Below are 24,892 nucleotides of genomic sequence, written 5' to 3' on the forward strand. Positions count from 1 at the left end.
ATTATCCAAGACATAGAGGGAATACAAATTATATAAGAATATGAGTCACTCCCCAATAGATAAATGTTAAAGAATATGAATGTGCTGTAATCAGAAAAAGAAAGGCAAGTTTTTTACAGTCATGTAAAAAAGCTTCTAATCACTAATAATGAAACTGTAGGTTCTAAATGAGACAAAACATTCTCAGACATGACTGGTATATGAAGTTTTCTTGCTCGATTTGATTGTATTTAATTGTTATAAAGAAAGGCTTTTCATCTATCAGAGGGAGAATTATTAGGGAGGGGTAAGACTTAAATATGCTTTCCCTTCCCCCAAGAATATCAATTAAACATTTTCAAATTGTATAGATGAGAGGGGAAGGCACCGATAAAGTGGGCGATGTTGGTAGTACTGTGTTTATTTTAAAAGGTACTTAAAAAAAGAGATGATCTATTCATGGTAGAGAAAAAAAGAAAAAGGGGTAAAAATCTTTTTAAACAAGGTTTTATTGCTATGGTCTGTTTGTTACATCACCATAGTTATCCCAAGTATTCTTGCCCATCTCATATAACAAACAATATATTTTTAGAGAGGGGAAAAAAAATCAGCATGACTGACAGATATATTGAAAAACTCTGGTGATATGTGTGATGTCTAACACCTGTGAAATTTCCGTCTTCATAACAACGTAGATCCAGTGGAGTCATTCTTGTTCTTTATCATTTTTTTACATTCACTTTTGTTTTTTTGTGAGTACTGGTGTCCACTGACATTGTTGTAGTTACCGTATACGTTGTTTTCCTGCGTCTGCTAACTTTTCTGTGCATTCATTCATGTTTCTCTGTATTTATTACTCACCTGCATTTCTTACCACACAGTGATATTTCAGGACGTCATGTACTTATCTAGCCATTCCCCAGTCAATAGACATCTCCTTTGTTTCCAACTCTTTGTTATCGCCAAAAGTGCTGCTGTAACTCTCCTGGTACAATTGGGGACTTTCTTCATATCGATGACTTCTTAGGGCTATGAGCCCAAGTAATGTAGTCTATTGAGTCAAAGGGCATGGACATTATGGTCACTTGATTTGCATAATTCCAAGTTGCTTTCCAAAATGGTTATAGCATTTCCCAGCTCCACCAACAGTGTATCAGTGTGCCTGTCCTTTCACAACCCCTCCAATGTTGACTATTTCCAATTTTTGGTCACCTCTGCCAATTCTCAGGATGTCAGGTGGAAACTCAGCGTGGCTTTGATCTGCATTTCTCTTCTTATTTGTGATTTAGGGTACTCTTTCATGGGGCTGTGAAGATTTCAGTTCTTCCTTTGAAAACTGCTTGATCACTATCCTTTGATCACTTATCTATTAGGAACTGACTCCCAGTCCTGTCTAGATGTCTTACTTGTTTCTATTTTGGCTATCAGAGAAATTTAATGCAAATATTTTTCCCCATTCAACCACTTCCCTTCTTATCCCTTGATGCATTGATGTCATTTGCGCAGTCTTTTTAGTGCCAAGTAATCAAAGTTCTCTTCTGTCTTTTGTACTAGCCTCTGTCTTGACTGGTTAAGAATATATCTACCCAGAGCCATGAGATGAAAGCTTAATTTTTTTCAAAACAAACTGTCCTCTGCAGCAGAACCAGATTCTGCTTGAGTCTGACCTCCAAAAACTCAAGCCCATTCAGTGTGACAGACAGCCCTATCCTTACCTACAGACAAATAAATCCAGTGCTGAAGCTTGGTTATCCCTTCTCATCAGGTAGACGGCATGTGATGCTTTGTCCAAATATGAAATCCCTCAGCTCAGAAGAGGGACAGCGTTGAGGGTTTCTTCCTGAAGCCCACAAAGCAATGACAGATCCTTCTTTCAGAACAGGCCATCCACAGTAGGTGCTGGCTCTAAAGTCTTCCTAGATGCCCTGGGTGCTACAATACATATGGCACTGTGCCCTTTTTTGCCATCTCCAGCACCTTCTACTGTGTGAATTTGTCCTTCACATTTCCCAACAGCCCTGGGCTTTTACTTGGTGTGGGGTTTCGCTTGGACTCCTGGTGACTGTGTGAGATGGGTCCCAGAGTCCTGAAAATAATCGATCAGAGACTTTTCTTAAGGAAGGCAAAAAACCAAAGGAGTTTATTGTTTTCTCATGAGAAAAGGTACCCCCCTTGTGTCACTAATAGCACTGGCCATGGAGTACAAGTTGGTGACATAAAGCAAGGTCTACTGCACCCTAACGTGAGCACTACGCCCCAACCCCCTTCCCCTCATCCACCTGCTCGGCTTCAGGGGGTACAATCTATTCGTGGAAATCTTCCCCAGCAGCAGAGAGCTTGCAAAAATATGCAATTTAGGTGGGGGTGGGGGGTGGGGCATACTTGAGACAAGGTCGGAACGAAGCGGGAGTCGGGCACAGTACAAGATGTGTTACAAACCATGCTTCTCCAGAAGGTTAGCGAGCTGCAGGTGTACACGGGAGTGGGTTTTCATAATACAAGAAACAATTAACTCGTTGAGGAAGCTTCCCTTCTGAGAGATCATCCCTCACAAGGAATTATTGCTTAGCAAAAAGGGAGGGGCTCTGAGGATGAGATAGCTTGTGGCTGGGACACGTGGTGCCTGACGTTTCAGCAGGCTGGTCTCTGAGAAATGAAGAGAGGAGCGGTGCGAAGTGGGGGAACATGTTGCAAGCAAAGAAGCTTTATCCTACAGTGAGGGGACTTCACTACTTCAGCACTTCCCTCATGACCAAATGCACGAGTCTATAATGTGTACAACGTTGTCCTGGTTCTGTTCACTTCCCTCGGAATCAGGTTTTTCTGAAGTCCACCTGCTCATCATTTCTTACAGCACAATACTATTCCATTGCATTCATATCCCACAACTTGGTTCAATCATTCCCCAACTGATGAGCATGTCCTCAATTTCCGATTCTTGGCTGCTACAAAAAGCCCTGCTATAAATATTTTTGTACATGTGGGTCCTTTTCCCATTTTTATACTCTCTTTGGGATACCCTAGCCCTAGAAGTGGTATTGCTGGGTCAAAGGGCATGCACATTTTTATAGCCCATTGGACATAGGTCCAAATTGCTCTCCAGAATCATCTTCCTGTTTTGTCATGTTAGCCAATATGAAAGGTGTCAGAGTTGTTTTGATTTGCATCTCTCTAATCCATAGTGATTTACAGCACTTTTTCATATGATTATAGATATCTTTAATTTCTTCCTCTGCAAACTGCCTGTTCATATCCTTTGACCATTTATCAATTGGGGAATGACTTGTATTCTTGTACATTGGACTCAGTTCTCTACATATTTTAGAAATGAGGTCTTTATCACAGACACTAGTTGCAAAAATTCTTTCCTAGTTTTCTGCTTCCCTCCTAATCTTGGTTGCACTGGCTTTATGCAAAAACTTTTCAGTTTAATGTAATCAAAATGACCCATTTTATGTTTCATAATATTCTCTATCTCTTGTTTGGTCACCAATTCCTCCATTCTCCATAAATCTGACAGGTAAACTATTCCTCGCTCTCCTAGTTTGCTTAGAGTATCAGCCTTTATGTTTAAATAGCGTACTCATTTGGACTTTATCTTTGTATACTGTTATTGGTCTCTGCCCAGTCTCTGCCATGCTATTTTCCAGTTTTCTCAGCAGTTTTTTGTTAGTGAGTTCTTATCCCAAAAGCTGGAGTCCTTGGGTTTATCCAGTGCTAGTGTGCTGTATTCATTGACTACTGTAGTAAGAAGTAGAGGGGTAGCCCAGTACCAAGTGGTTTTGATGATTGCTGCTTTATAATACAATCTGAGACCTGGTAGGGCTAGCCCACCTTCCCTAGCATTTCCTTTCATTAATTCCCTTGATATTCTGGACCTTCTGTTCTTCCAGATGAATGTTATTATTTTTTCTAGGTCTAGAAAATAATTATCTGGTAGTTTGATTGGTATGGCACTGAATAAGCAAATTAATTTAGGTAGAACTGTCATTTTTATTATATTAGCTCGGCCTGCACAGGAGCAACTAATGAGGAAACTGAGGCAGGCAAAGAGGTGAAGTGACTTGCCCGGTGTCAAACACAGGGTTAGGCACTGCCTTACTGATGGAGCGCTATGTGCCAGGGTAGATCGTGAGCAGCTCTAGGGCAGGGACTGCTTTCGGCCTAGACTCAAGCCCTGGCTTTGTATGGACAGCGAAGGGTAACCCCCTCCCCCCGCCCCCCACTTCACTGACCAATACGGGTAGCCCTTGCCCAGGGTCACACACACGCAGGCGCGCACACACAGAGGCACATACGCATAAGCACGCACACACGCGTATGCACGTACGCACGCACGCGCGCGCACACATCCAGTCAGTGGGGCTGCAGCCTGGTCTCCACTCCGGAGCCTCCTGCGCGCGCACGCTCTCTCGCTCATCTCTCTGCCCCTCCCTTCCCCATTAACTTCGGGACGCGCGTGCGCGGGGCCCAGTGCAACTTGACCCGGAAGTGCAGGAGCGCCAAGCGCACGCCATGACCGAGGCCGGCGGCGCCAGGGGCGTGCTCAGCTGCCCACGTGACCCACGTAGAGCCGGCCTCCCTCGGGCAGCTGGTCCTTGTCCTTGTACGCGCCTCCCCGGGTCTTCCCCCCCCCCCCTCCCCCCCCCCCCCCGACCTGGGCCATGCCAGCTTGAAGAGATCCACGGCCACCGCCTTTCCAATAAGTCTTGGGGCTCGAAACGTGGGCGTCCTTGGCCCCCCCACCCCCGCTGGGCCCCTCGAAGAAAAGAACCGCCAGTCCATTAACACAGCCTTTATTTCCCTTTTCCAAATAAAAATTCCCCCCAAAGAAAACATTTGTCACGGTACAAAGAAAACAAAGGTCACAGTTTTCCAGAAGCGAGACCCGGATCCCGGCGCGGGTGGGGGGGGGGGGGTCGCCCGCCCACCCCACAAGGCCAAGACGCTTCTGCATTTTGTGGGGGGAGGGCAGCAGAAGCTCCCCCCAACCTGATCTGCGTGAGGTCCCCACACGCGCAGACGCTGCCTAAGTAGCCCCTACAAAGAAAAAAGGCACCTTCATTCAGTAGGGCCCATGGCTTGGGGTCACAAGGCAGCGAGCGACCCTCGGGCAAGGGGTCCCCTCTCCACTCTCTACTTTGGCTTTTCCCCGAGAGAGCTGCTGGCTTATAACTGTCTGCACTGGGGGAGGGGGGGCAGGTGTTACCTCACTGCCCACTCTGGCCTACTCTTTAAAAACCCTGCCCAATGGCTCCTACTCAACAGAAAGGCCACAGAAGCACCTCCCAGACCCAAGCTCTGAACCCCAATGGCCCATTCTTTCTCTAGGCTCTAGATTTGGGATTCAAGGCTATCTCTTTCATATTCCTAGCTTCACATTAGGCTGTCTACCAGCTTGTCCTTCTTCCCATGCTAACCCTAGGGCTATACACATGCTAATGCTGGATGGCTTCATGCCCTCTATGGAGCTCCTCTACTGAATAAGGGAGGGGGGCAAAAGGCAATCAAAATGATAGAAGGCCCTTATGGGAAAATGGCTGACACCCTTTACCCCCACACACTCTGCTTCCTCTGAGCAAAAGGCAAGATCGAACAAGGAGATAGAAAACCGTTGGTCAATGGACTTTTGGAATGTCCATCCAGTGATGTGGCTGGGGAAAACACTGAAAACCAAGTCCAGGCAGCTGACAATTGCTTCCTGGGTTTTCCCAAATCAAATGCAATCGAATCATTTTGAAGCACCCAGAGACAGCAAAGAGCAATTCCAATGGCCCTCCAAGCTTTGATGTTTGGTAATGTGGTGAACATCAGGTTAGCATAGGATCGATTTTCCAATGTTCTCCTGTTGCAGGAAAAGCTAGGCATACCGTGGAGGGGAGGCATGGGATTGTCTGATTCGCAATATTCTCCCGAGCACTGTGTTTTCAACTCATTTCCATGGGATTAATCACCACAAATCAAGTTGCAACAACATTCCTTCCCTCCATAACGCATCTCCCCAAAATCCCATTTCAACTGAGATGCACAATTCACGCCCACTTGACTTGAAAGAGGATGCTGATGGGGAGTGTGGACTGTCCCCATCCCATCTCAAGCTCACAGCTTTGGGATGAGGGGATCCACCAGGCTGAAATACTGAAAATCAAGCATCCCCCTCCCCCAAAGAAAAGTTCACAGGCAACAGCGTCAACTTGTGCGCCTCAAACAGCACTGAAAACGAGGTAGATAAAGAAAAGTAACTGGGCTAGAACCAAAGCTGGAGTTACAAAAATGATCCGTTCCAGCCAACTGTGTATCTCCAGCCACACTCCATCTAAAAACCACAGCGGGAAAGGGCCTTTGCAATAGTCACAGACTTTTTTTTTTGCTGTCAAATCATTCAAATTCATGCTTGGTATAAAATTGGCAAGGAAGGGGTGTAGAACGGAACAGCCGTTGGTCACATTACAACCAATTCTTTGAAATACCAAGTGTTCTTTTTCCTCAGCTTGCCACTAACAGCACGGTGTATCACCCAACTTGACAGACACAGTGACAGATACTCCCACATTTAGGTATGAAGATATAGCGCTAGGCATCAAGCTTGCACTTGGAAGTACCACCCAGGAGTCTCAGTGAAGGCTGTCAGTTATGTTGGGGGGTGGGGGTGGGCAGGGTGCTGTGATGGGGACAGTTTGGAAACAGGAACAGGCCAGTGCCTCCTGCCAGAGCAGTCTCTTGGATACACTGGAGAGATTTCTTTTCAGCTTAACTTCAAGTTAATTTTTGGGAGGGGAGGGAAGAGGGAAGAAGGGAGAGGAGAGTTTCACATACCTCAGAAAAAGTGAAAACGGCACTGTTATCTGATTTAGCAAAATTACGAAATAATGCAAAATCCTCAAGTAGAAAACTAGCCAGTATTTACAAAGTGCCTATAATTTGAAGGAAATATTTTTAAGGAATGAAAAAAAAAAAAAAGAAAAACAGAGATGCAAAGAACAGTTTTCTTCAACTTGACATGGACTCACTGTTTTAGGCATGTGTTTATATAGAGAGACACAGCCATACATCTCTCTATCAAGTCATCCCTAGCTGCTGTGTTCACCATGAAGACAGCAGGACATTCTCCAACACCTTCAAACAAATCTCCTTTCCAGTAAAAACCTGAAAAGATTCTAATTATCACAAGGCACTGCCAAAAGTCTGCAGGCAAGCAAGAATGACAAATTCTCTATGTGAAGCAGAGGTGGCACCTCACATACAACAGCCAACAAGACCATTGTCAGCAATGTGTCCCTGCTTGGGGCTTGTGGCGGTGGATAGCATGGACTGGGCCTTCAGAGGCTGCAGGTCTTAGCCCAATTCTACAGTCAATTCAGGAAAGGAAATGCAGGGCTGTGGTTTGGAGGAAGTATTTCTGGTCAAAAGAACACTGGTTCTGAATGGCTGCATCACTGCAGCAATATATATATACCAGCATGCCAAGGCATGCTGCTTTTGAGCCAATGGAGAAGAGATTTTCAGAGATCTGAAAATGTGATGAACATTGGAAAAAATGCCACAAAAGTTCAATCTGTGTGTACTGTGGTGGGTTACGGTTGGTATGATAGCCCACCACCTCCTTCCCACCCCTGACTAGTGTTGGTATGAGGAAGGGGGCCAGGTTCTCTTTAGAGGGCAGAGGCCTTAACAAGTCAACCAAGTATCATTGGCCTGTAGTAATGTTTAAGCCTCAGGACACAATTTTTAGAAGCATTCTTTAAATCCTATTTGTGTTGGGTAAAAATTGGTGAGTTGGGGAAGTGTTTAGTACAAGGGCTCCCTAATTGAGCAAAGGGTCCCAGAAGGGGCCTGAAGATATGAAGAAAGGTCCTGAAACCTTTCAAATTGAAGAAAAAGAGTTCAAGTACTTCTAGGTGCCTGGAAGGCTGAAGCCTGGGATGGCCTTGTGATGAACTTCCAAAAAGGAGAGGGAACCATTTCTGCCTTCCTCAAAAAAACTGAGATGTCAGCTCCAAGCCATCCTTTCTGGGGGGAGTTGTTTAGAGAAATTGGTATCGGTAGTGAGCCTCTCCTCTCCCCTCCCCTCCCCTCCCCTGAACTCCACAGGACAAGGCTCCTAACCTCCAAAGCTATCAGTAAATGCACAAATGGGGCTTTTTTACCCAGAGTCTCAAGGCACCCTACAAAGGGGATCCACAGCCAAACACCTCTCAGCTGCTCAGAAAACCATGTAGTGCATGTGGCAAACGGGTACAAGGAGATGAGTAGAAACAAGGAAAGGTCCCACCAGTGGGTTACTCTGCCCCTCCCCCCTCCCCTCCCCCCCTCCCCCTCCTTCACACTGAGAATATCCTTTGACTGGGAAAAATTCATTATTCCCACCAGCCCAGGGTGATGAGCCTTGGCCTAAACTCAACATTACAAAACACAAAGAAGTCCGATGGGGCTGGATCATCAAGAATGTCATACCATGGTTCTCATTTTGTGACAATTATCTGAAGTGACCCCTGTGAAATTTATGGACAAGGCTCACCAAGCTGAACGAACAGTAGTGTGTGTATGGGGGGGGGGGGGGTCAAGAATTTCCTGGGGATGGGGATGCAAAAGGCAAGCTTCCTGAAGCATTCTGACTAGCATTTTAAAAAACATCAAGTATCAAAGAGGAATTAGGGTCTGGAGTGAAAAATGATTTCCTGTGCAGCACCCGCTGTACAAAGTGCACATCTCTACAGAATAACAAGCACACGGTGGTAGAAGGGGGAGGGGGGGGCCTTCCTGACCACTACTCTCACTTGGGCCCAGGTGGACCTGGGGCCGAGTTCTGCACTGGGGCCACTGGAAAGATCGGCAAATTCAGCCCAGGCTGGAAAGGGCCCACTACTTGGCTGGGGATCACTACAGGCTGTGGAGTCGTTCCTGAAATTCCCACCCACTGCACTGGGTACCCAGGGGTGCCCATGGTGTTATATTGGCAGGCGTGTGGCACTCCATAAGAAGGTAAGGCTCCTGGGAAGGATGGGAGAGAGATTCCTTGTGGTAAGGCTGCCGGGACAGGGCCACGCATTTGGGAGAGAGATGAGATCCAGGCTGACGTATAAGCCACTGTAGACGGAGTGTTCTGATGAAAAGAACGGCAAAACCAAAACGCTATCAGTTTCTTGGCACTTCAGTCGCCTCCAATGGAGCCTGAAGACCATCCCCATGCCCACAGCCAACCCTTTGGAGGCCTCCCTCCACAGCTCTCAGTGCTTGCCAGGGGCTCCAGAACACACAGAGGAGCTTCTACCCAAATCTTTAGGATATTATTCATGGAATCCAGAGAAGTCACCTCTGGGGTCACGACAGCTCATTCACAGAGGCGTCCTGGACAAAATGAGCACCCACCACCCAGTAGGTTGTCACAGTCTTTGCTTAGGAGCCAATTCTTTTACTGGAGGAGGCCATATTGTCTCAGGGCAAATCTGCTCCATCTCCCAAGTGTCACTGAGTGGCAGCAGTGCACAGCACCACCATGCCCAAAGTGGGCAAACACCTGAAGCCACCGAAGCGGCCGTTTGGCTTTGCAAAGTTCAGGAAGTGCCACTAGCCTAATCCCAGACCTGCCCTGATCTGTGACTCAGCACTTACCTCATAGCCTTTGTTCCAGTTGCCTGTGTCCAATTTGTGCTGATTCTGCTTGAGCTGGTTCAGGCTTGGCTTAATGAGAACATTTCCCACAGTTTCCTTTGTCCAGTCATCCACCAGCTTGTGCAAGTCATCAGTGAACATGCCTTTCTTGCTGGCCGGTGACTGCTGGCAAGACGTTGTGTTGTTCACCATTCCCAGGGGCTCTAGAGCAGGGAAATCAAATGTGGAGGGTCAGGGTTGGTGGGAGTTAGAACCACTTGGTTACAAGAGACATTCAGAAACCAGAGCAATGATCCTAATGTGACTAAGTCCCAGGTAAATGTCTCATCAAAGTGACTGGACAACTTTCCTCAAGACCTCATGGATTCCTCCCCAGAATCAACTGATTAGCGTTTTGTTTCACTTCTCTCTTTATATCTGTCCCCAGCCCATAGCAGAACCTGGCACATAGTAGACACTTAATAAATGCTGTTTGAATGATTCCCCTATTTTGACAGTGTGAAGATAAAGTCTATAAATTGACAACCCTCAGATGTGACTTCAGCCTGAATCACAAGAGGCTCTGATCAGAGTGTGGAGAAAACCAGTGAGTTAGGGAACTGAGCTGACTCTACGAGCGGTAGTTCTGAATCCATACTATCCCCAAAGGCCACTGTTGTTGTCCTTTGGCTCGGCCCTCCCCATACCACGCACCTCTCATTTTCCTCCACTGACCTCAAGCTGGGAAAGCAGAATTCCTCATGCAAAACAAGGACATTTATGTGCTTGGTTGACCCAAGTCCCACTTTGACATGGGATCATTTACATGCTTGTCTTTGAGATGAATTTCTTTAATAAGATCAATGAAGATTTGAATTCTGTCATGGCTCGCAAAATACAAATGTCCATTTTCAAAGGATGCAATCTGAGAACAAATTGCCAAACTCCCACAGGGACTGGAAGCCATGGCTCCTGATTTTTGTAGGCTGTCTCTCAAGCCTCGGTTTCCCCAAAATCCAATTTCTCTGTTCTGACACCCCAGGTCTATGGGACTGGAAGTGGGGAGAAAGGAATAAAGCTGACTCCAGGCTACTTCTTAGAAAAAAGTGACTGACAAATCAGTGGCTCTACTCAGGGGCCACCTCCCAGTGTGGCCACCTGGGTACATGCACTGATGTGGAGCCCTTTTCTGGCTACTGAGGACAGATAGGCAAGAAACATTTTATAAGTTCAATTAGATATCATGAAATAATTTTAAAAAATAAAACTGAATGCTGAAATAGAATAGACAGAAAAATGCTAAGGTGGGGACACCAGGGCAGGGGACAACTTTGGGTACAAAGAAGCCATGGTGAGTTAATTCTGCCTCTTTTCTATTCAAAAGCAAGGCTTTCTGGGTAGTAAAGATGGGAGGGATGTATTCATACATGAAGGTGATAGAAAACTCAAAGCTATCAAGAAAAATGGGAAAGTCTTCTTATCATTTACAAGCAGAATGCATGGTGGAAAGTGCCTTCAACCTCAGGACCAGAAATCTGAGACTCTCAGTTGGCCCTGGAACATCCAGTGGCCCATCACATCCATCCCTGGCTTCAGGTCTCTCAGCTCTCAACTAGGCCAGTTCCCACTGACTTCAAGTATTCACCATTCACCTCATGTCCAATGTCCCTCCCCTATGAGTCTGAGCTCCGTGAAGGCAGCAGCAGCAAAGGACACATAAGAGATGCTTACACCATGACCTTTGATGGGGCCTCCATTCACGGTCATGCCCCTAGAGCTTGGTACCCCACCCCCAGCATAAAGCAAGGCTGAGATTAGGAAAGAGCTGTCAGGTGTCAGCCCTGCCTCAAAGAGCTACCATCCTCCTCAAGCGTGCGCAATAATCATTTCTGTTCAGAAAATGACGTGGCCTCTAAGAGATCTAGGAAACGGGTATCGTTCTCAAAGAATGCTTCAACAAGTTTAAGCAAAGGTATCTGTGTTTCCTTGACTGATGGAGGGAAGCCACCTCAAAGCTGTTCTGGAGAACACACAAATTCAATGAAGTCAGCTGCCCCTTGGACACAGAGAGTTCTGAGATCATTTTGGAACAAACTCCTCCAGCCTAACCAAGGGGCCTCTGTCCACACTCGGGCACTCTTGGAGGCTCCTCCCCACCGCCTAGCACACATGTAGATCACATCCCTCAAGGAAAACTCGCAGAAACTCTTGGGCTTGGCTTCTCTTTAAAAAACTGATCAAGATCCCTCCTTGGTCCCAAGGCCCTATTTATAAGAGAAGTATATGGCCTGGTTACTTATCCACTTCTCATGTGGGTCATAGGGAGTCTCTTCAGGTAACTCCTTTTTTCTTAGGTTACCTGTAGCAACAATACCATTGTCCACGTGGGTCAAGGACTGAGGGCGGCTTCGGAGTTTACTCTTGAAGGACCTTGGGCGGCGAGGGGATGCAGGTTGCAGAGGTGGCTCAGAGAGTTCTGATTTGCTGTCTTTAATGGATCGGAGGCGACAGTAAAGCTCCTGGAGTTCCTGATTTTGCTGGGCTTGAAGATTCATGACTTCCTGAATGTGTCTGAGGAGCCCAAAGAGAAAAATCTAAAGTCAGATAGAAGGCAGACAGGTGCAGAGAAGCGCATGGTTAGTAGGCAGGTTGGGGGCCTTGTTAGACACCACCTCCAACTCTAATTTCAAGACCAGGTGCAAACAAAAAAGGTGGGGTGCCAGCCCCTCCATCTGCAGAGAGGGAAAGAACTCCATCCCTTTTCCATGAGTGGCTAGATGGCTGCCAGGTCCAAGTCCCATGACTGATGCTGGCTGTGCATCCCTGGAAAAGCCCAATCTCTCGCTGGCCCAGGCAGCTCTCTGAGACCACACTGATCAGGGAAGGTGCCAACCTGGGTGGGTGGATGGGGATGCCTCATCCAAAAGCTCCTATTCCAGGGAAATCCCAGCTCAGTGACAAGAGCACTTCCCTCCCAGGGGATGCTGGTGCTGCCTGTATGACCCTGGAGTTTTAGGGGCTGGTTCTATGCTGACGGAATCATGTGATTCAGGGGCTGGGGAGATAATTTGGTCTACTCTCATTCTGGCTTTCCTGTCATAAAAGCCTTTCCAACTGTGGAACAGACAAGAGTAGGTGGCAGGTTGGGAGGGTGGAATTAAGGACTGAATCTAAAACATGAGGAGCACAAGATGGGACAGTAGTTTGTCTGAAAAGGGTCTAGGGGTCTGAGTGGACAGCAGTTGCGACGCTACTGCACTCTGGGACGACATCAAGGCAGACATAGTTCCCAGAGCAGGGAGGTCTTCTGTTCTAGGTTCCACTGTTTAGCATTGTTAAGGTCATTGTTAAGTCAGAAAGAAGCCATGAGGGTGAAGAGTGTTTGTGCCATCTGAGGGAGGCCTGGAGAAGACTCAGGGGGCACAGAAGCAGTGTCACATGGCACAGAGCCCAGAGCTGGGGGGAGGGGAAGCTGCCAAGAGAACAATGATGAAAACTGTCTAAAAACAGCCTCAGTCACCCAGGGAGGGAAATCTCCAACTGAGCTTGGATGACAAGCATGGATTTCTCAAGTGTGTCATAATGGGGACTGCTTCTATGTCTGGCAACTGAGGTTCCTTACAGTTCTCCACTTCACCAAATCAGAGATCCAAGATCCAAGACCTACATCAATGTCTGGATATAGTAACCTCACTGCTGGGATTGCAACACAAGGCAATTAACGACAAGGAAGACAGAAACTGCCCAAAAACATACCTAGCAGCATCATTGGGAATGGCAGAAGACCAGGAGAAACTAGCCAGCCAACACCGCAGAGGAGCTGAGCACGTGCTGCTCTGCCACGAGCAAGGCCTGTGCAAGGCCTGGGATCTCAGCCAGCCCTGCGACCCGCGTGTGTGTGTGTGTGTGTGTGTGTGTGTGTGTGTGTGTGTGTGTGCGCACGCGCGCGCGCGTGCGTGGTCAGAGTTAAGAGGGACAGAGGGAGGTAGACAGAGGCCACCAGCTCCTCTCAGACCCTGATGGAGACAGCCTAAATCCCAGCAGGGTGTGGCCCTGAGATCACCAGCTCCTGGGAAGGAGGGGCTGGCTGGGTCACCCAAAGCCCCTAAGCTACTGAAGAACCTTGGCAGGAACAGCAGAGATGAAAGTGGTTTTATTAATGGAAATGGTAGGAAAGAAAATGTACTACCACCTGTCTCACATGTGCATCTGAAGGACCATGGGGACCTTCTCAGTTGACCTCGTCCTGATACCTCTTCCCAGGTTGTCCCTATGAGAAGGTGAGCTCATCCAGCACCTGGAAAATGGCTCAACAAGTTATAAGAATGAATGTGATCGTGGACTATTGGGCTGTGAGAGCTGATTTAGAGAGACCTGGGAAGGAGAACCAGGGGGATGGACAACGTGTATGAAGAAACAACACAGTAAAGACAATGAGGAGAGTGGGCAGACTGATGGTGTGCAGAGGGAGATGTTAATGCAGAAATTTGGTTTTCTTTCACTCTCAGTGGGGGATAATGGCTGGGAGAAAGAGGAGGCGGATATTCGCTGAGTTTCAAAACACCCCAAAGCATCCAAAGCCCTAGAGAGCAGCTCTGTGCTCCACATATGCCCAAGATATGTTTCATTCATTCATTCCAGAGGTGTGATAATAGGAGCGTGGGAGGCAGTTAGAGATGACAAACTCAAATGTGCTGTTGGATACAAAGTTCAATCAACTCCTGTGAAAGCTGATGAGGGAAAAGACTGGAAGGGATGAAAAACATCCCTTCCTTCCCCATGCGTGCACACATGTGTGAGCACAGAAACTGGAATGCCAGTTTTACTTCTTTATTAAAACAAAACTGCAGGAAGTTTTGAAATTCTAGTTCTAAGGACTTTTATCAACATCACCTTGATAGCCAAATACTACCTTAAACTTCCATGAAAAAAATCTGGGAGGATCTGAGTGGTCTGCAGGCCCTACGTGAGGCAGCAGTCTGCAGCGTCCTCTGCTCGATACCTGGGGACTACTGCGTTCAGTTCTGGAAGGACATTAATAAGTTTGAGAGCACCTGGAGGAAGGTCACCAGAAAAGTGAGTATGGCCAGGCTAGGGAGATGCCCAGAGCCTTTTCATCCAGTCCTTCACCACCATCTGGGTTCACAGACCTTAGATCCAGGGCTGGAAGGAGCCTTAGAGAGCACTGGAAAGACAAGGAAACTCGACTAGGCACGGACTAGGTTAAGTGACTTGCCAATGCAGAAGAGAAGGCTGTCATGTGGAAGAGAAGGGTTTTCTAGCAAGTAAAAACTAAGGACATTTTTAAAGACTGGCGACCCCCTAACAGGATAACCGCTTGGGAGATTCTCAGGCAGAGGGAAACTTCCCAAGAAAACAGGGATCTCTTAACAGAGTTCCCAGCAAATGAAAACAAGGCATTAGAAACTTTGAGATTCCACCCATTCATCTCCAGTTCTCAAGCACTAGAGAAAGCAAAGAAACTTCCCAGACTCTCTAGTGACATAGACACTATAGGGAAATTTAGGAAATGCGGTGTTTCAGAAGACAGGATTCATTTTCTTGTTAATTTGGGACTCTGCATCTAAAGGTATCCAAATATTGAAAATATACTTAACTATTGGTTTCAGATACTCTGAAAAAAAATTCAGTTCTTCAGGTAACAATTAAGTATTCCACATCTCAAAAGTCAATTAAACAAAGAAAGAACTTTGTGTACTGCACTTAAAAAGCAACATCCCCAAATGGGCCAAACATCCCCAAATGGGCCAAACGCCAGAAGAAGCTACTGAGTCACCGGAATCGAGACGTTTTGGTCAGCTCTTGAAGAGGAAGGTGGCCTGTGCTATGCCTAGCTAACCCTCAAGGATGTGCTACAAGGCTCTTGACAATTCCACCCCTACAAACCCAATACTTACTTTTCCCGCAATTTCTGCAGTTCCACTTTCAAGTCGTCATCTTCGATTTCGGATTCATTGTCACTACTCATCGGGGAGGATGGAGAATAGAAGAGTGCACTCTGGGTCTGGGCATAGGGCGCATCTTCTTGGACAGGTAAAGCACAGGTATTCTCGTCACTGGGACTTCCCGCCAACTCTTCTGAAGGGCGAAGAGGAGCAGAAGCCTCACTTTCTGAGCTCGGCTGGGTCCAAACAGCCCCCCCGGGGGGCTCAGGCCCAGACCGTGGACTACTTTCGGTAGCAGAGCTATCTTTGTCTGGAGTCACAGAGGCTGGATCAGTCTCACATGTGCTGACAGACAAAAGGTTTTCCCCTTCTTTCAAGGTTCGGTCACATTTGTGAGGTTCAGGGCGAGAACCGAGGGCAGCCGAGGAAAGCCAAGTCTCTTTTCCAGTATGTTCGATGGGACTGGTCAGGACCTGTTTGGTTGTGGGTACACAGTCATTGTCACAAAAAGCAACTTTCTTCAGCTGCTGTTGAGGTACAAAGAGAGCCAAGGGCAGAGACAATGTCCTAGTGGGCCTGAGGGGAGCCAAAGAATGCTAAAGAGCCCAGAGTGCTGAGCCCGGGGACCCCAAGAGGGCTGACGTCATTCATTCCAGAAGGGCCCCAGCACAGAGAGAGTGAATACATGTGAATGCATCAGAGAGAAGCCCATCAGGAAGACTATGCTACCTAGCACCCTGGACAGCATAGGGAAAAGGAAATCACAAGTTCGGATCCTCCATTCCCAGCTCCCACACAAAAAAACCCCCCAACTTCTGAACAAAGGATTAAGCTGAGACACCAACCTGGAACCTGCCCCACTGAAATGAGCCAGGCACTCCACACCCATTGAGAAATTCAGATTCTCCCGCCAGCGGTAGTGGGGCTGAAGCAACTTCAGATCTCATCTCCGTCTCCACTGCAAGTTTGGCCCAGTGATAAACACACAAACAAGAACAGCGTTTGTCAAGATTTCACGTGTTCAGCAGACACCCAAAAACACAGAAGAAGCTTCACTCAGCCTACATAGTTTACAAGGTGTTGACGAAAGAGTGAACAACAGCCTGAAATCAGGCACCACCAGACACTTACCCAATCTGAGCTTCTACATGAAATGAAAAATGGGAACAAACGTTCCAGAAAGCAAAGGACAGTAACAGCGGCATCCATGGGACACGTCCCAAACACACGCTTGGTGGAAAAAGTGATAACACTTGTTCATGAAAACCAAAATCCCTAAAGGAAATTAAAAGTGAGGTTACCTAGTCTACGGCCCTGACAGGCTTTGGATCGCTTGCCAAAGCTGGCTGACTGTTGAAGCTTATATTCCTAGCTTTTTAATTTGTGAGTCCAGGATTTCTTGCTAATAGGATTTTTGAGACTAGGACGAATAAAGCTTAGGCCAAGATATCTACCTTCTGTGTGCAGATGGAAGGTGCTGCTACCATCATAGCCACCACTGCTGCCTCCGCCACCGCTCAACACAGAAGCAGGGTAGGTTTCAGGGTTCCCTGGAAGGGAAGCATCAGGGGATGTCTCCTAAAGGAGAGAAGAATGAGGAAAAACACATGGCGATAACTTCCAAACTAATCTTGCCAACGGCTCCAACAGTTCTAGAGAGAATGGGGAAGGGCCGAACAGATTTCATGTGCTTGGTTTGTTTCAGACCACAAATAGTCTGAATGGCCTCCAGATCATCTCAGCCCACCTCACTGCAGGAAATGAGAACCCTACTTCCCCCTCAGCTCAGACTGAAGGTTTTCTTTTATAAGCACTTTTAGCTTCATTGAGGCAAGTTGCTAAGGGGGCCATATCAGAGGGAAAGCTGGGCCTGAGGTCAGAAAGACCAGAGTTCCAACCCATCCTCACACACTGAGCAGCTGAGTGACTCTGGGCAGGTCACTTCACCTCTACCTGCTTCAGTTTCCCTATCTGTAAAATGGGGATCATATCTCCCAGGGTTCCTGTGAAGATCAAATTAGAGCTCATATCTGCAAAGGGCTTAGCACAAGGCCTGGCACCTAGTAGGTGCTGTATAAATCAATCCATCCATTTATCCATCTATCCATCCATCCATCCATCCTTCTTTCCTTCCTTCCTTCTTTTCTTCCACTTCCAACACCTTGGGATTGGGGTTCCCCAAGGGGCCACACAATCTGGGAAGAGCTAGACATCTTCCGAGAGATTACTGCAAATGCAACAACTACCTATTTGGATCCTGAAAAAGGGCCAATGGAAGGAAAGGTCCAAAGGCCAGCTCAGGCTCTCCTATACAGAAAGCTTCAGGAACTGGTTAAACTAGAGCCTTAATCCCAGACAGTAGGGAGCACCCCTGGGCAAAGGCAGGTATCAGCAGAATATTCCCTCAAAGTTCAGCAGGGAAAGGATGGACACAACTCATCCTGTCTTCCTGTAGGGTGCCCAGAAAACCAAGGGGACACATCACTCTAAGGAGAGCTCACCCTGGGTGCAGTGGCGTGACCTGCCATTTGAGGCTGACAGTGTGAGATCCCTTCTGGTTCACTGGGATTCTGGCCCTCCCAAAGAATGTTAGTTACTGTCTAACAAAAAGGAGTGGAAGAGGAAGATGGCTTGGGATTGGGGAAAGCTCATCAGCCCCACGGAGAACCCAAGAGATGCAAACCTCATTAGATGCCAAAGCCTATGTGGCTGGAGGGAACTTGGAGAATAGGTTTGTGGTTTGCCTGCCTGCTGATCCTAACAAAGTCAGACTACCGTGTTAGCTAGGCACCCTCAGGGGTCACCATGAGTTGTTGAACCAGCCCTGAAGATGGTTTCCAGACTCTGCTACATACTCCTTCCTACCTGTGGGACCTTGGGAAGCTCGAATCTCAGGGATAGAATTGATGGCTTTTGAGCTTGGGGTCCCTTTCAACTCTGGACAGTATGGTGCTATGTCTATTCCCTGAGAAGAGAGGGCTCATCTCCCTCTGTCCCCAGCCCAGTTCACTAGAGGGCTTTTGGGCTTCCTCAGCCCAAACCCAACCTCAGTCACCTGAAGGGTTAAAGGTCACATCCTGTCAGACCTGGAGCCTGACACACTGGCTGTTGTCCCCCAACCAGACCAGCTGCAGGGTAAGGGATTTTTCCATCAGAGCTGGCCTAAAGAGAGCCTATGAACTGCATCAGTCAGGGGAGAACCTACACTGGCCAAGTCTCAGCTCCCGACTCCTTTGGCCCAGGTCACTTTGCCCCCTGAAGGAAGAGGAGGGAAGAAGACACTAGGGTAGAATGAAAAACACTTACATGCAAAGCCAAATCACTGGATGAGGAAGTGGTCGCACTGGCTGGCCCCCTTTTGAGCACAGTTACATTAGTGGGCTGAGCCACAGCACCGACAGACAGAAGCTCGGAGCTGGCCTGCTGTGCACCGGCCTGTTGGGCAAGGCTGCCCCGGCTCCGGGGATACCCCACACCCAGAACTTCAGGCCCAGGGCCACAAAGCATCTCCTCAGTGGAGGAGGAAGAGGAAAACGGAGACTCTAGGTTCATGGCGTCCTTCTGACTCTCGGAGCAGACACCAGATGGGCTGTGCTCTTGATACAGCAAGTTTCTTAATTTTTCATCTAAGGTTTTAATGCGGTTGTCTACAAATTCTAATTTTGGAGGTCTTTCACCATCTCCCTCAGGCACCGAGGAGGAATGAAGAGAGGCTGGATCAAGGCCTGGGCTCTGAGCTAGTGTGACCGACTGAGGGGCAGAAGCAGCCTCCATGCTCCCAGCAGCTGCCCCATCTCGAGAGGCCAACGTGCCGCACCCAAGTAGCCACTGCATTGAGGACTGAGGGCTTGGCTCAGACACACACACCTGCAATGGAACTGAGCTCTCGGTGAATGCAGGGGACTCTTCAGGGTGGGAAACACCTAAACCCAGGTGGGCCTCAGCTCGGTGTCCTGGATACGCAGGTAGATGTTTGCCGGGGACTTGGTCGATGGCCTCCCCAAACTCAATCTCAGCAGGATGAACTGAAGCAACAGGGATGTGTGAACTCCCTGCAGTGTGTACCAGTGGGTTCTGGTTCTCTTCAGCCTGCTGGTGAGAGGCTAGCTGTTCAGTTTCAGGACCAGCACATTCCGGAGTCTTACCATCTGCTAAATCCTTGGGTTCTGGGGTGGGTGCCACAAGAAGTGTATCCTGTGAGAAAACTTCTCTGTCACTAGGGTTCGCCCAGTCTAGAACAAGAAGAACAAAAGGTTAAGTAAGGAGTTCCATAATGAGTTAAGGCTGTGCCACACTGGGTACACAGCTTGTCCATCGTGGGGGACTCAACCCCATTTGAAGTCTCAAAGGTTACAATTTGGACCCTATGGAGGCACATCTTCGATTTTCCTTGGTACAAGGTTTTCCAACAGTTTAACACGCAGAGTAGTCAAAAGAGATCCTATGCATGAAGGAAATTCTCATGTCATCCAGTGTCCTAATTGTATAAGGGGGGGCCGAGAATGTGGATGCTTAGGATCAGGTACTTAAACGAAAGTGATTTTATTCTTTTAAATTACCAGGAAGTCAGGGCCCATATATATATATATATGGGTAAGGAGAGAGGGAACAGTTTTCCAGGCCTGAGACCCCAAAGAAGAGATTTGGGGAGCTTCCTACATGGCCCTAGAAGTATACTTCAATGACTAGAAAAAAGGCAAATGGTCAAAGCTTGGGACTCTGGTCCCTAAGGTGTCAAACAGCCCAGTGGAAACAGCTGCAAGGGGCAGACAGGGCATGCACAAAAGACGCCAAGGCACGTGTCTGGCCAGATCGCAAATTTTGAGGGTTTGAATAAAAAATAGGGAAAAAAAAGATTGAAGAGATCCAGAAGCCAATGGAGATCACTGCCTGATAAACTCAATATTATATTACATGAGGACAAGGAATTGTCACTGAAAAAATGGTTGGGAAAATAAGAAAACAGAAAAGCAATAAAAAACTGAGGCCTCTTTGACAGCGTGACTAAGGTGGGAGCGCAGTCACATGACTGCACACGGGTGGTCTACACGAGACAACTTGGGGAGGAGGGAGGAAGAAAACTCTGGAACTCCAAATCTTACAAAAATGAATGGTGAAAACTATCTTTACTCATAATTGGAAAAAAATACTATTAACTTTCAAAAAATAAGCTCTCTAACCCTAATGATCCTAAGTCGGGATCAATAATCTCTACACTTGTTGGTACTCCTATCTAAGAGAAGGGAACCATCCATCTCAGTTCTGGAGAGAACAAAACCTTTGCCAGGTGAATGGAAGAAGTCATTCTTAATCATCAACCACTTAGCCTTTGAGATAATTTTTTTTTCATTCTGAACTTAAATATTGAAAAAAAAAGAAAAAAGAAAAAGAAAGAAAAAAGAAAAAAGGGCATTTCCATACCCACAGAACACAAAAGAATCCGGGTTCTCTACAACACGATGAATCTCCAGTTCATACCAAACTTTAAACAAAGCAAATAACAAACCCTGCGTGTCACTTTCAAAACTTCCTTCTCTTCTCTGTGGTCCATTCTGTGGCCTTCTTTTCCTTGGAAGGAATCACTAGTGTAAACCACCCCTGCATCCTGCCCCCTCCCAATGAAAACTACTCAAGGAAAAAAACCCTTGTAACAAATAAGCAGAACCAAACAAACTGAACCCATACGAATGTGACAAGTGTCCTTCTGCACTGGCAAGAGACAGGTGACCCAATTCATCATCCATCCTCTGGAGCCATTGTATTGGTGAGAATTTATCAGTCTTCAGAACGGTTGGGCTTCAGCATGTGGCCAGTCTTGTAGAAAGGGCTCTCTTCGTTCTGCTCACTTCACTCTGCCCAGTTCCTCACATCTTCCCAGCATTCTCTGAAGTCAGCTCCACTGTCTTTTCTTACAGCACGATACCCTCCCATGACATTCCCATGCTGCCATTCGGTTTCTAGGACGTGACTTTTTCTCACTGCTTCAGGCTCAGGGGCTTGGTTTCATCTTCCTTACCCTCTTCACCCCTTACCCCCCAGTCTGCAAATGTGTCCCCGCTTGCTGAGCTGGGTATCTTTCTGCACCTTCTTGGTTCAGCCCTTCTGGGTGTGTTTCAGAGAAGAGTGAGATCTGTCTGGTGCCCAGTGCCCCGATCTCTCCCTGCGTGTTTCTGTACAATACTCTTCTTTCCATGCACTCCAATCAGGAGAGACAGCAAGTCCCTCCACCCCATTCTTCTTCCTCCCCCCCTCCCCATCCCTCCTGAGGGCCTCCATCTTTCTCATTCCTCTCCCTCAGTACCCTTTGAAGACAGAGGTCCCTCATTTCCTCCCCCCACCCTCAGTGGAGCGTCAGCCCAGCCTCATCATACACTCCTTCCAACTGCTCAGAGAAATTTTCCTTTCTAAGTTCCTCTGGACTCTTGCATTGGCATTTCAGTTTCTTCCTCCTCAGCTCTGGTCTTCTCATCAGGAATGCCTGAAATTCCTCTATTCCCCCCAAGCTCCATTTCCCCCTCTAGGAAGATAACTCAGCTTCGCAGGATAGCTTCTTGGCTGTGAGCTATCCTAAGGTGTACCTTTTGCCTTTGGGATCTTGTATGCCAGGGTCTCTTCCTGGCACGCGGTGTTGTTTAGAGCCCAAGTTGCCAGGGCTTGTGTGATTCTGACTGTATTTCTCTGGTTCTGTGTGCCTGCAGGACTTTTTCTTTGGTGTGGAAGCTCTGGGTAATGACTGTGACATTGTCGGAACCGAGCTCTGGAGGTAATTCGTGGGTTCTTTCTGCCTTCACTTTGCCCCCTGGCTTAAACAGACCTGGGCAGTTTTCATGTATTTATTTTATTTTGAAATAGAGGGTCCAGATTTTTGGGTTTTTTAATAATGGTTTTCAGGGAGTCTGCAACATTCTCAAATTCTCTCTCCTGGCCCTGTTTTTGAGGTCAGTTTTTGATGGCAGAAACCTTACATGTTCTTTTTCTTCAGCTTTTCATCTTGTTCCAACACTCCTTGGTATCTCATGGAGTCGCTGGTTTCTCTTTGGCCTGTTGTAGTTTTCAGGGACTCTGTTCTTTGGAGTGGGTTAGCCACATTCCCCTCTAAACGGCTTATTCTCCTTCCAATTCTTTCCTCTAGAGCTTTTTGTTTGTTCGTTTCATTTCCCTTTTTCTCTCCTGTGCTTTATTTCTCTTAGGTATTCATGGAGTCCTTGCAGAAAACCTCTTCCTTTCCCTTTGTGTCTGCCTGCAGTTGGTGGGGAGTTACTCTTTCCTTTAGGGGAATCTCGATCTGCAACGCTCAGTGTCTTCTTTGATCTCATCTCTCTAGCTTCAGTTCCTACTGGCCAGCCTCTTAGGCAGTTCTGAGGTGGAAGGAGTCATTATCCAGCTAGCTAACCACCTTACATGTTACCTCATTTGATCTACACAACAACCTTGTAAGGGAGGCACTAACGTTATTCCCATTTTATAGATGGGGAAACTGGGGCTGACAGAAGTGAAGTGACCTGCCCTAGTTCACATGGTTAGTCTCCCCAGGAAGACTCTTGACTCCAAGTTCAAAGTTCTAGCCACATCCCCCATCTACCTGCCCAACTACTTTAATTTCTCATAGGATTTTTTAATCTGTATTTGGTCTTGGGTGAATTTTGGGGTTTTGCTATAACCCCATATCTAACCCTAAAGCTGTCTGACTACATTCAAGCAGTCACCTTGACCAGAAATCCTGGTAGCAGAGTGTTCTCCCCACTCCAGGCCATCCTCCAATCAGCCTCCAAAGCGCACCACTCTGCTCAATCACCTCCTGTGGCTCCCTATGGTCCTTCATCACCTGCCCCTTCCTCCCTTTCCAGTCTTCTTATGCCTCACTCCCCACCAGTGTGATCCAGTGACATAGTCCCTCTGGCTGTTCCCATGAACAAGACCCTACCTCTTGCAGCTCCAGGCACTTTCTTGGGCCCTCCCCCGTACCTGGAATGCTCTCACTCCCCAACTATACCTACTGGTTTCCCTCAAGAGCCACCCTACTGCCAAAAGGCCTCTCTAGTGCAGTGCCTCACCCCACCTCCAGCCCCGCCTCAGTGCCTTTTCCTCTTTGTATCTTGGCTCTGCGTTAGACTGTACTTTACTTTCTCCTTGTTTCCACAGTGTCTAGAACAGTCTATCTTGTACACCAAAGGTATTGAGTAAAAGTTTGTTGGATTAGACAAAATCCAGTGTCCAGCCCATGTCAGTTTAGAGAAACTCATTTCAAAACCCTTGGCCACCAGAGGATGAATCATTTCCAGTCATGGCAAAGAAAGAAGGTAGAAAGCCTGGGAGCCTTGCCTTTGTGCTCATGATTGTGAAAGGTTTTTCTCAAAGAAGAATGAAGAATGATGCAGCCCTTTGTTGATCACACTGGTACCTGCCAGGCTTCCAATCAACAGGCAGTCACTCTTCTATATTCTCAGCCCTATGGAGGAGAAAACTGAGGCTGCTCCAAGAAGGGAAGACACAGAGGTAACTTCACGAAGATCAAGAGCTTTATATTTGCAAGACATCTTCTAACTCAGACATGATTACAGGAGAAGCTGATGAGAAACTGATGAAGAGAAGGACCCATTAGTTCAACAGAGAGTGGAAACTCAGTCCAGGGATGTAACCCTAACCTTATGAAACTTTTTGGAAAAGAAGAAAAGTGGGGCATAAACCCCAAGGCAAATGCACGATTTCTCCAAGCAAACTGTACCTGGCAGCTCAACCTGAAGGATAATGAGCCCTAACCTTGGCTGCTCCTCGTGCTTGGTTTTGTTTCTCTGCCCCTTCTCAACACCAGGGCCTAGCACCAAGTCCTAACAAGAGGATGCTGGAGCCAGGAGAAGCTGATAGAGTCTGGTGGAGAAAGCCAGGTAGAGAACGAAAGCTTACCAGCAAGGAGCTGTGAGTCAGGAAGGCTCAGGGGCTGGCGATTGCGCGTGGTCTGATTGATACAGAACCTCCAGCGACCAACTGGGGAGGACTGAGGAGCAGAGTGAGCTGCAGAAAAAATGACACAAACATTAAACTCACAGGGAAGCTTTTGGGCCTTGTGGGCTCAGGCAATTGGCTCCAAAACACTGATTTTTCGAAGCAGTTGAACGAGTTCGATTAGCAAGGAGTCTCTCGCCAGCCTGCAGCATGCTAGAAGAACAAAAGTCACCACTGGCCACAATCAGACGCAGGCCAGGCCCTTCTGGGCTTTTCCTTTAAAACCTCTCCTCGCACTCCAGCTAAGTCACAGCAACCTACAACCCCAGGCTCTGCTTGCCCACAAAATGGAGGTGCCGTACCACACAAAAGCAGAGCCTCAAGTCACACTTTCCACTGGTTGCACACCTGGCGCATTCCCATTTCTGCCCCTCCCACAACACATGCAGCAAAAGGCAAGAAACCAAGGAAGA

General features: G+C 47.4%; 1 protein-coding gene across 4 annotated transcripts in view; it reads right to left on the reverse strand.

Moving 5' to 3' along the window:
- Positions 1-8,630: 8,630 nt before the first annotated feature.
- The window catches only part of WNK3 (WNK lysine deficient protein kinase 3), a 54,216-nt gene continuing 37,954 nt past the window's right edge, over positions 8,631-24,892 (reverse strand). For 3 of the 4 annotated variants that reach the window (XM_072626266.1, XM_072626267.1, XM_072626269.1), the window contains 8 exons: positions 24,381-24,488; positions 18,783-19,708; positions 16,931-17,054; positions 16,322-16,434; positions 15,489-15,949; positions 11,930-12,141; positions 9,592-9,794; positions 8,631-9,082 (listed from right to left, as the gene is read on the reverse strand). In XM_072626266.1, coding sequence (XP_072482367.1) covers positions 8,753-9,082; positions 9,592-9,794; positions 11,930-12,141; positions 15,489-15,949; positions 16,322-16,434; positions 16,931-17,054; positions 18,783-19,708; positions 24,381-24,488 — 2,477 coding nt within the window. In that variant the 3' untranslated portion in view covers positions 8,631-8,752. The remainder of the gene's footprint in view (positions 9,083-9,591; positions 9,795-11,929; positions 12,142-15,488; positions 15,950-16,321; positions 16,435-16,930; positions 17,055-18,782; positions 19,709-24,380; positions 24,489-24,892) is intronic. The other variant, XM_072626268.1, reaches the window with a different exon arrangement.

Source organism: Notamacropus eugenii, chromosome X, assembly GCF_028372415.1.
Source record: "Notamacropus eugenii isolate mMacEug1 chromosome X, mMacEug1.pri_v2, whole genome shotgun sequence".
Lineage (NCBI taxonomy): Eukaryota > Metazoa > Chordata > Mammalia > Diprotodontia > Macropodidae > Notamacropus > Notamacropus eugenii.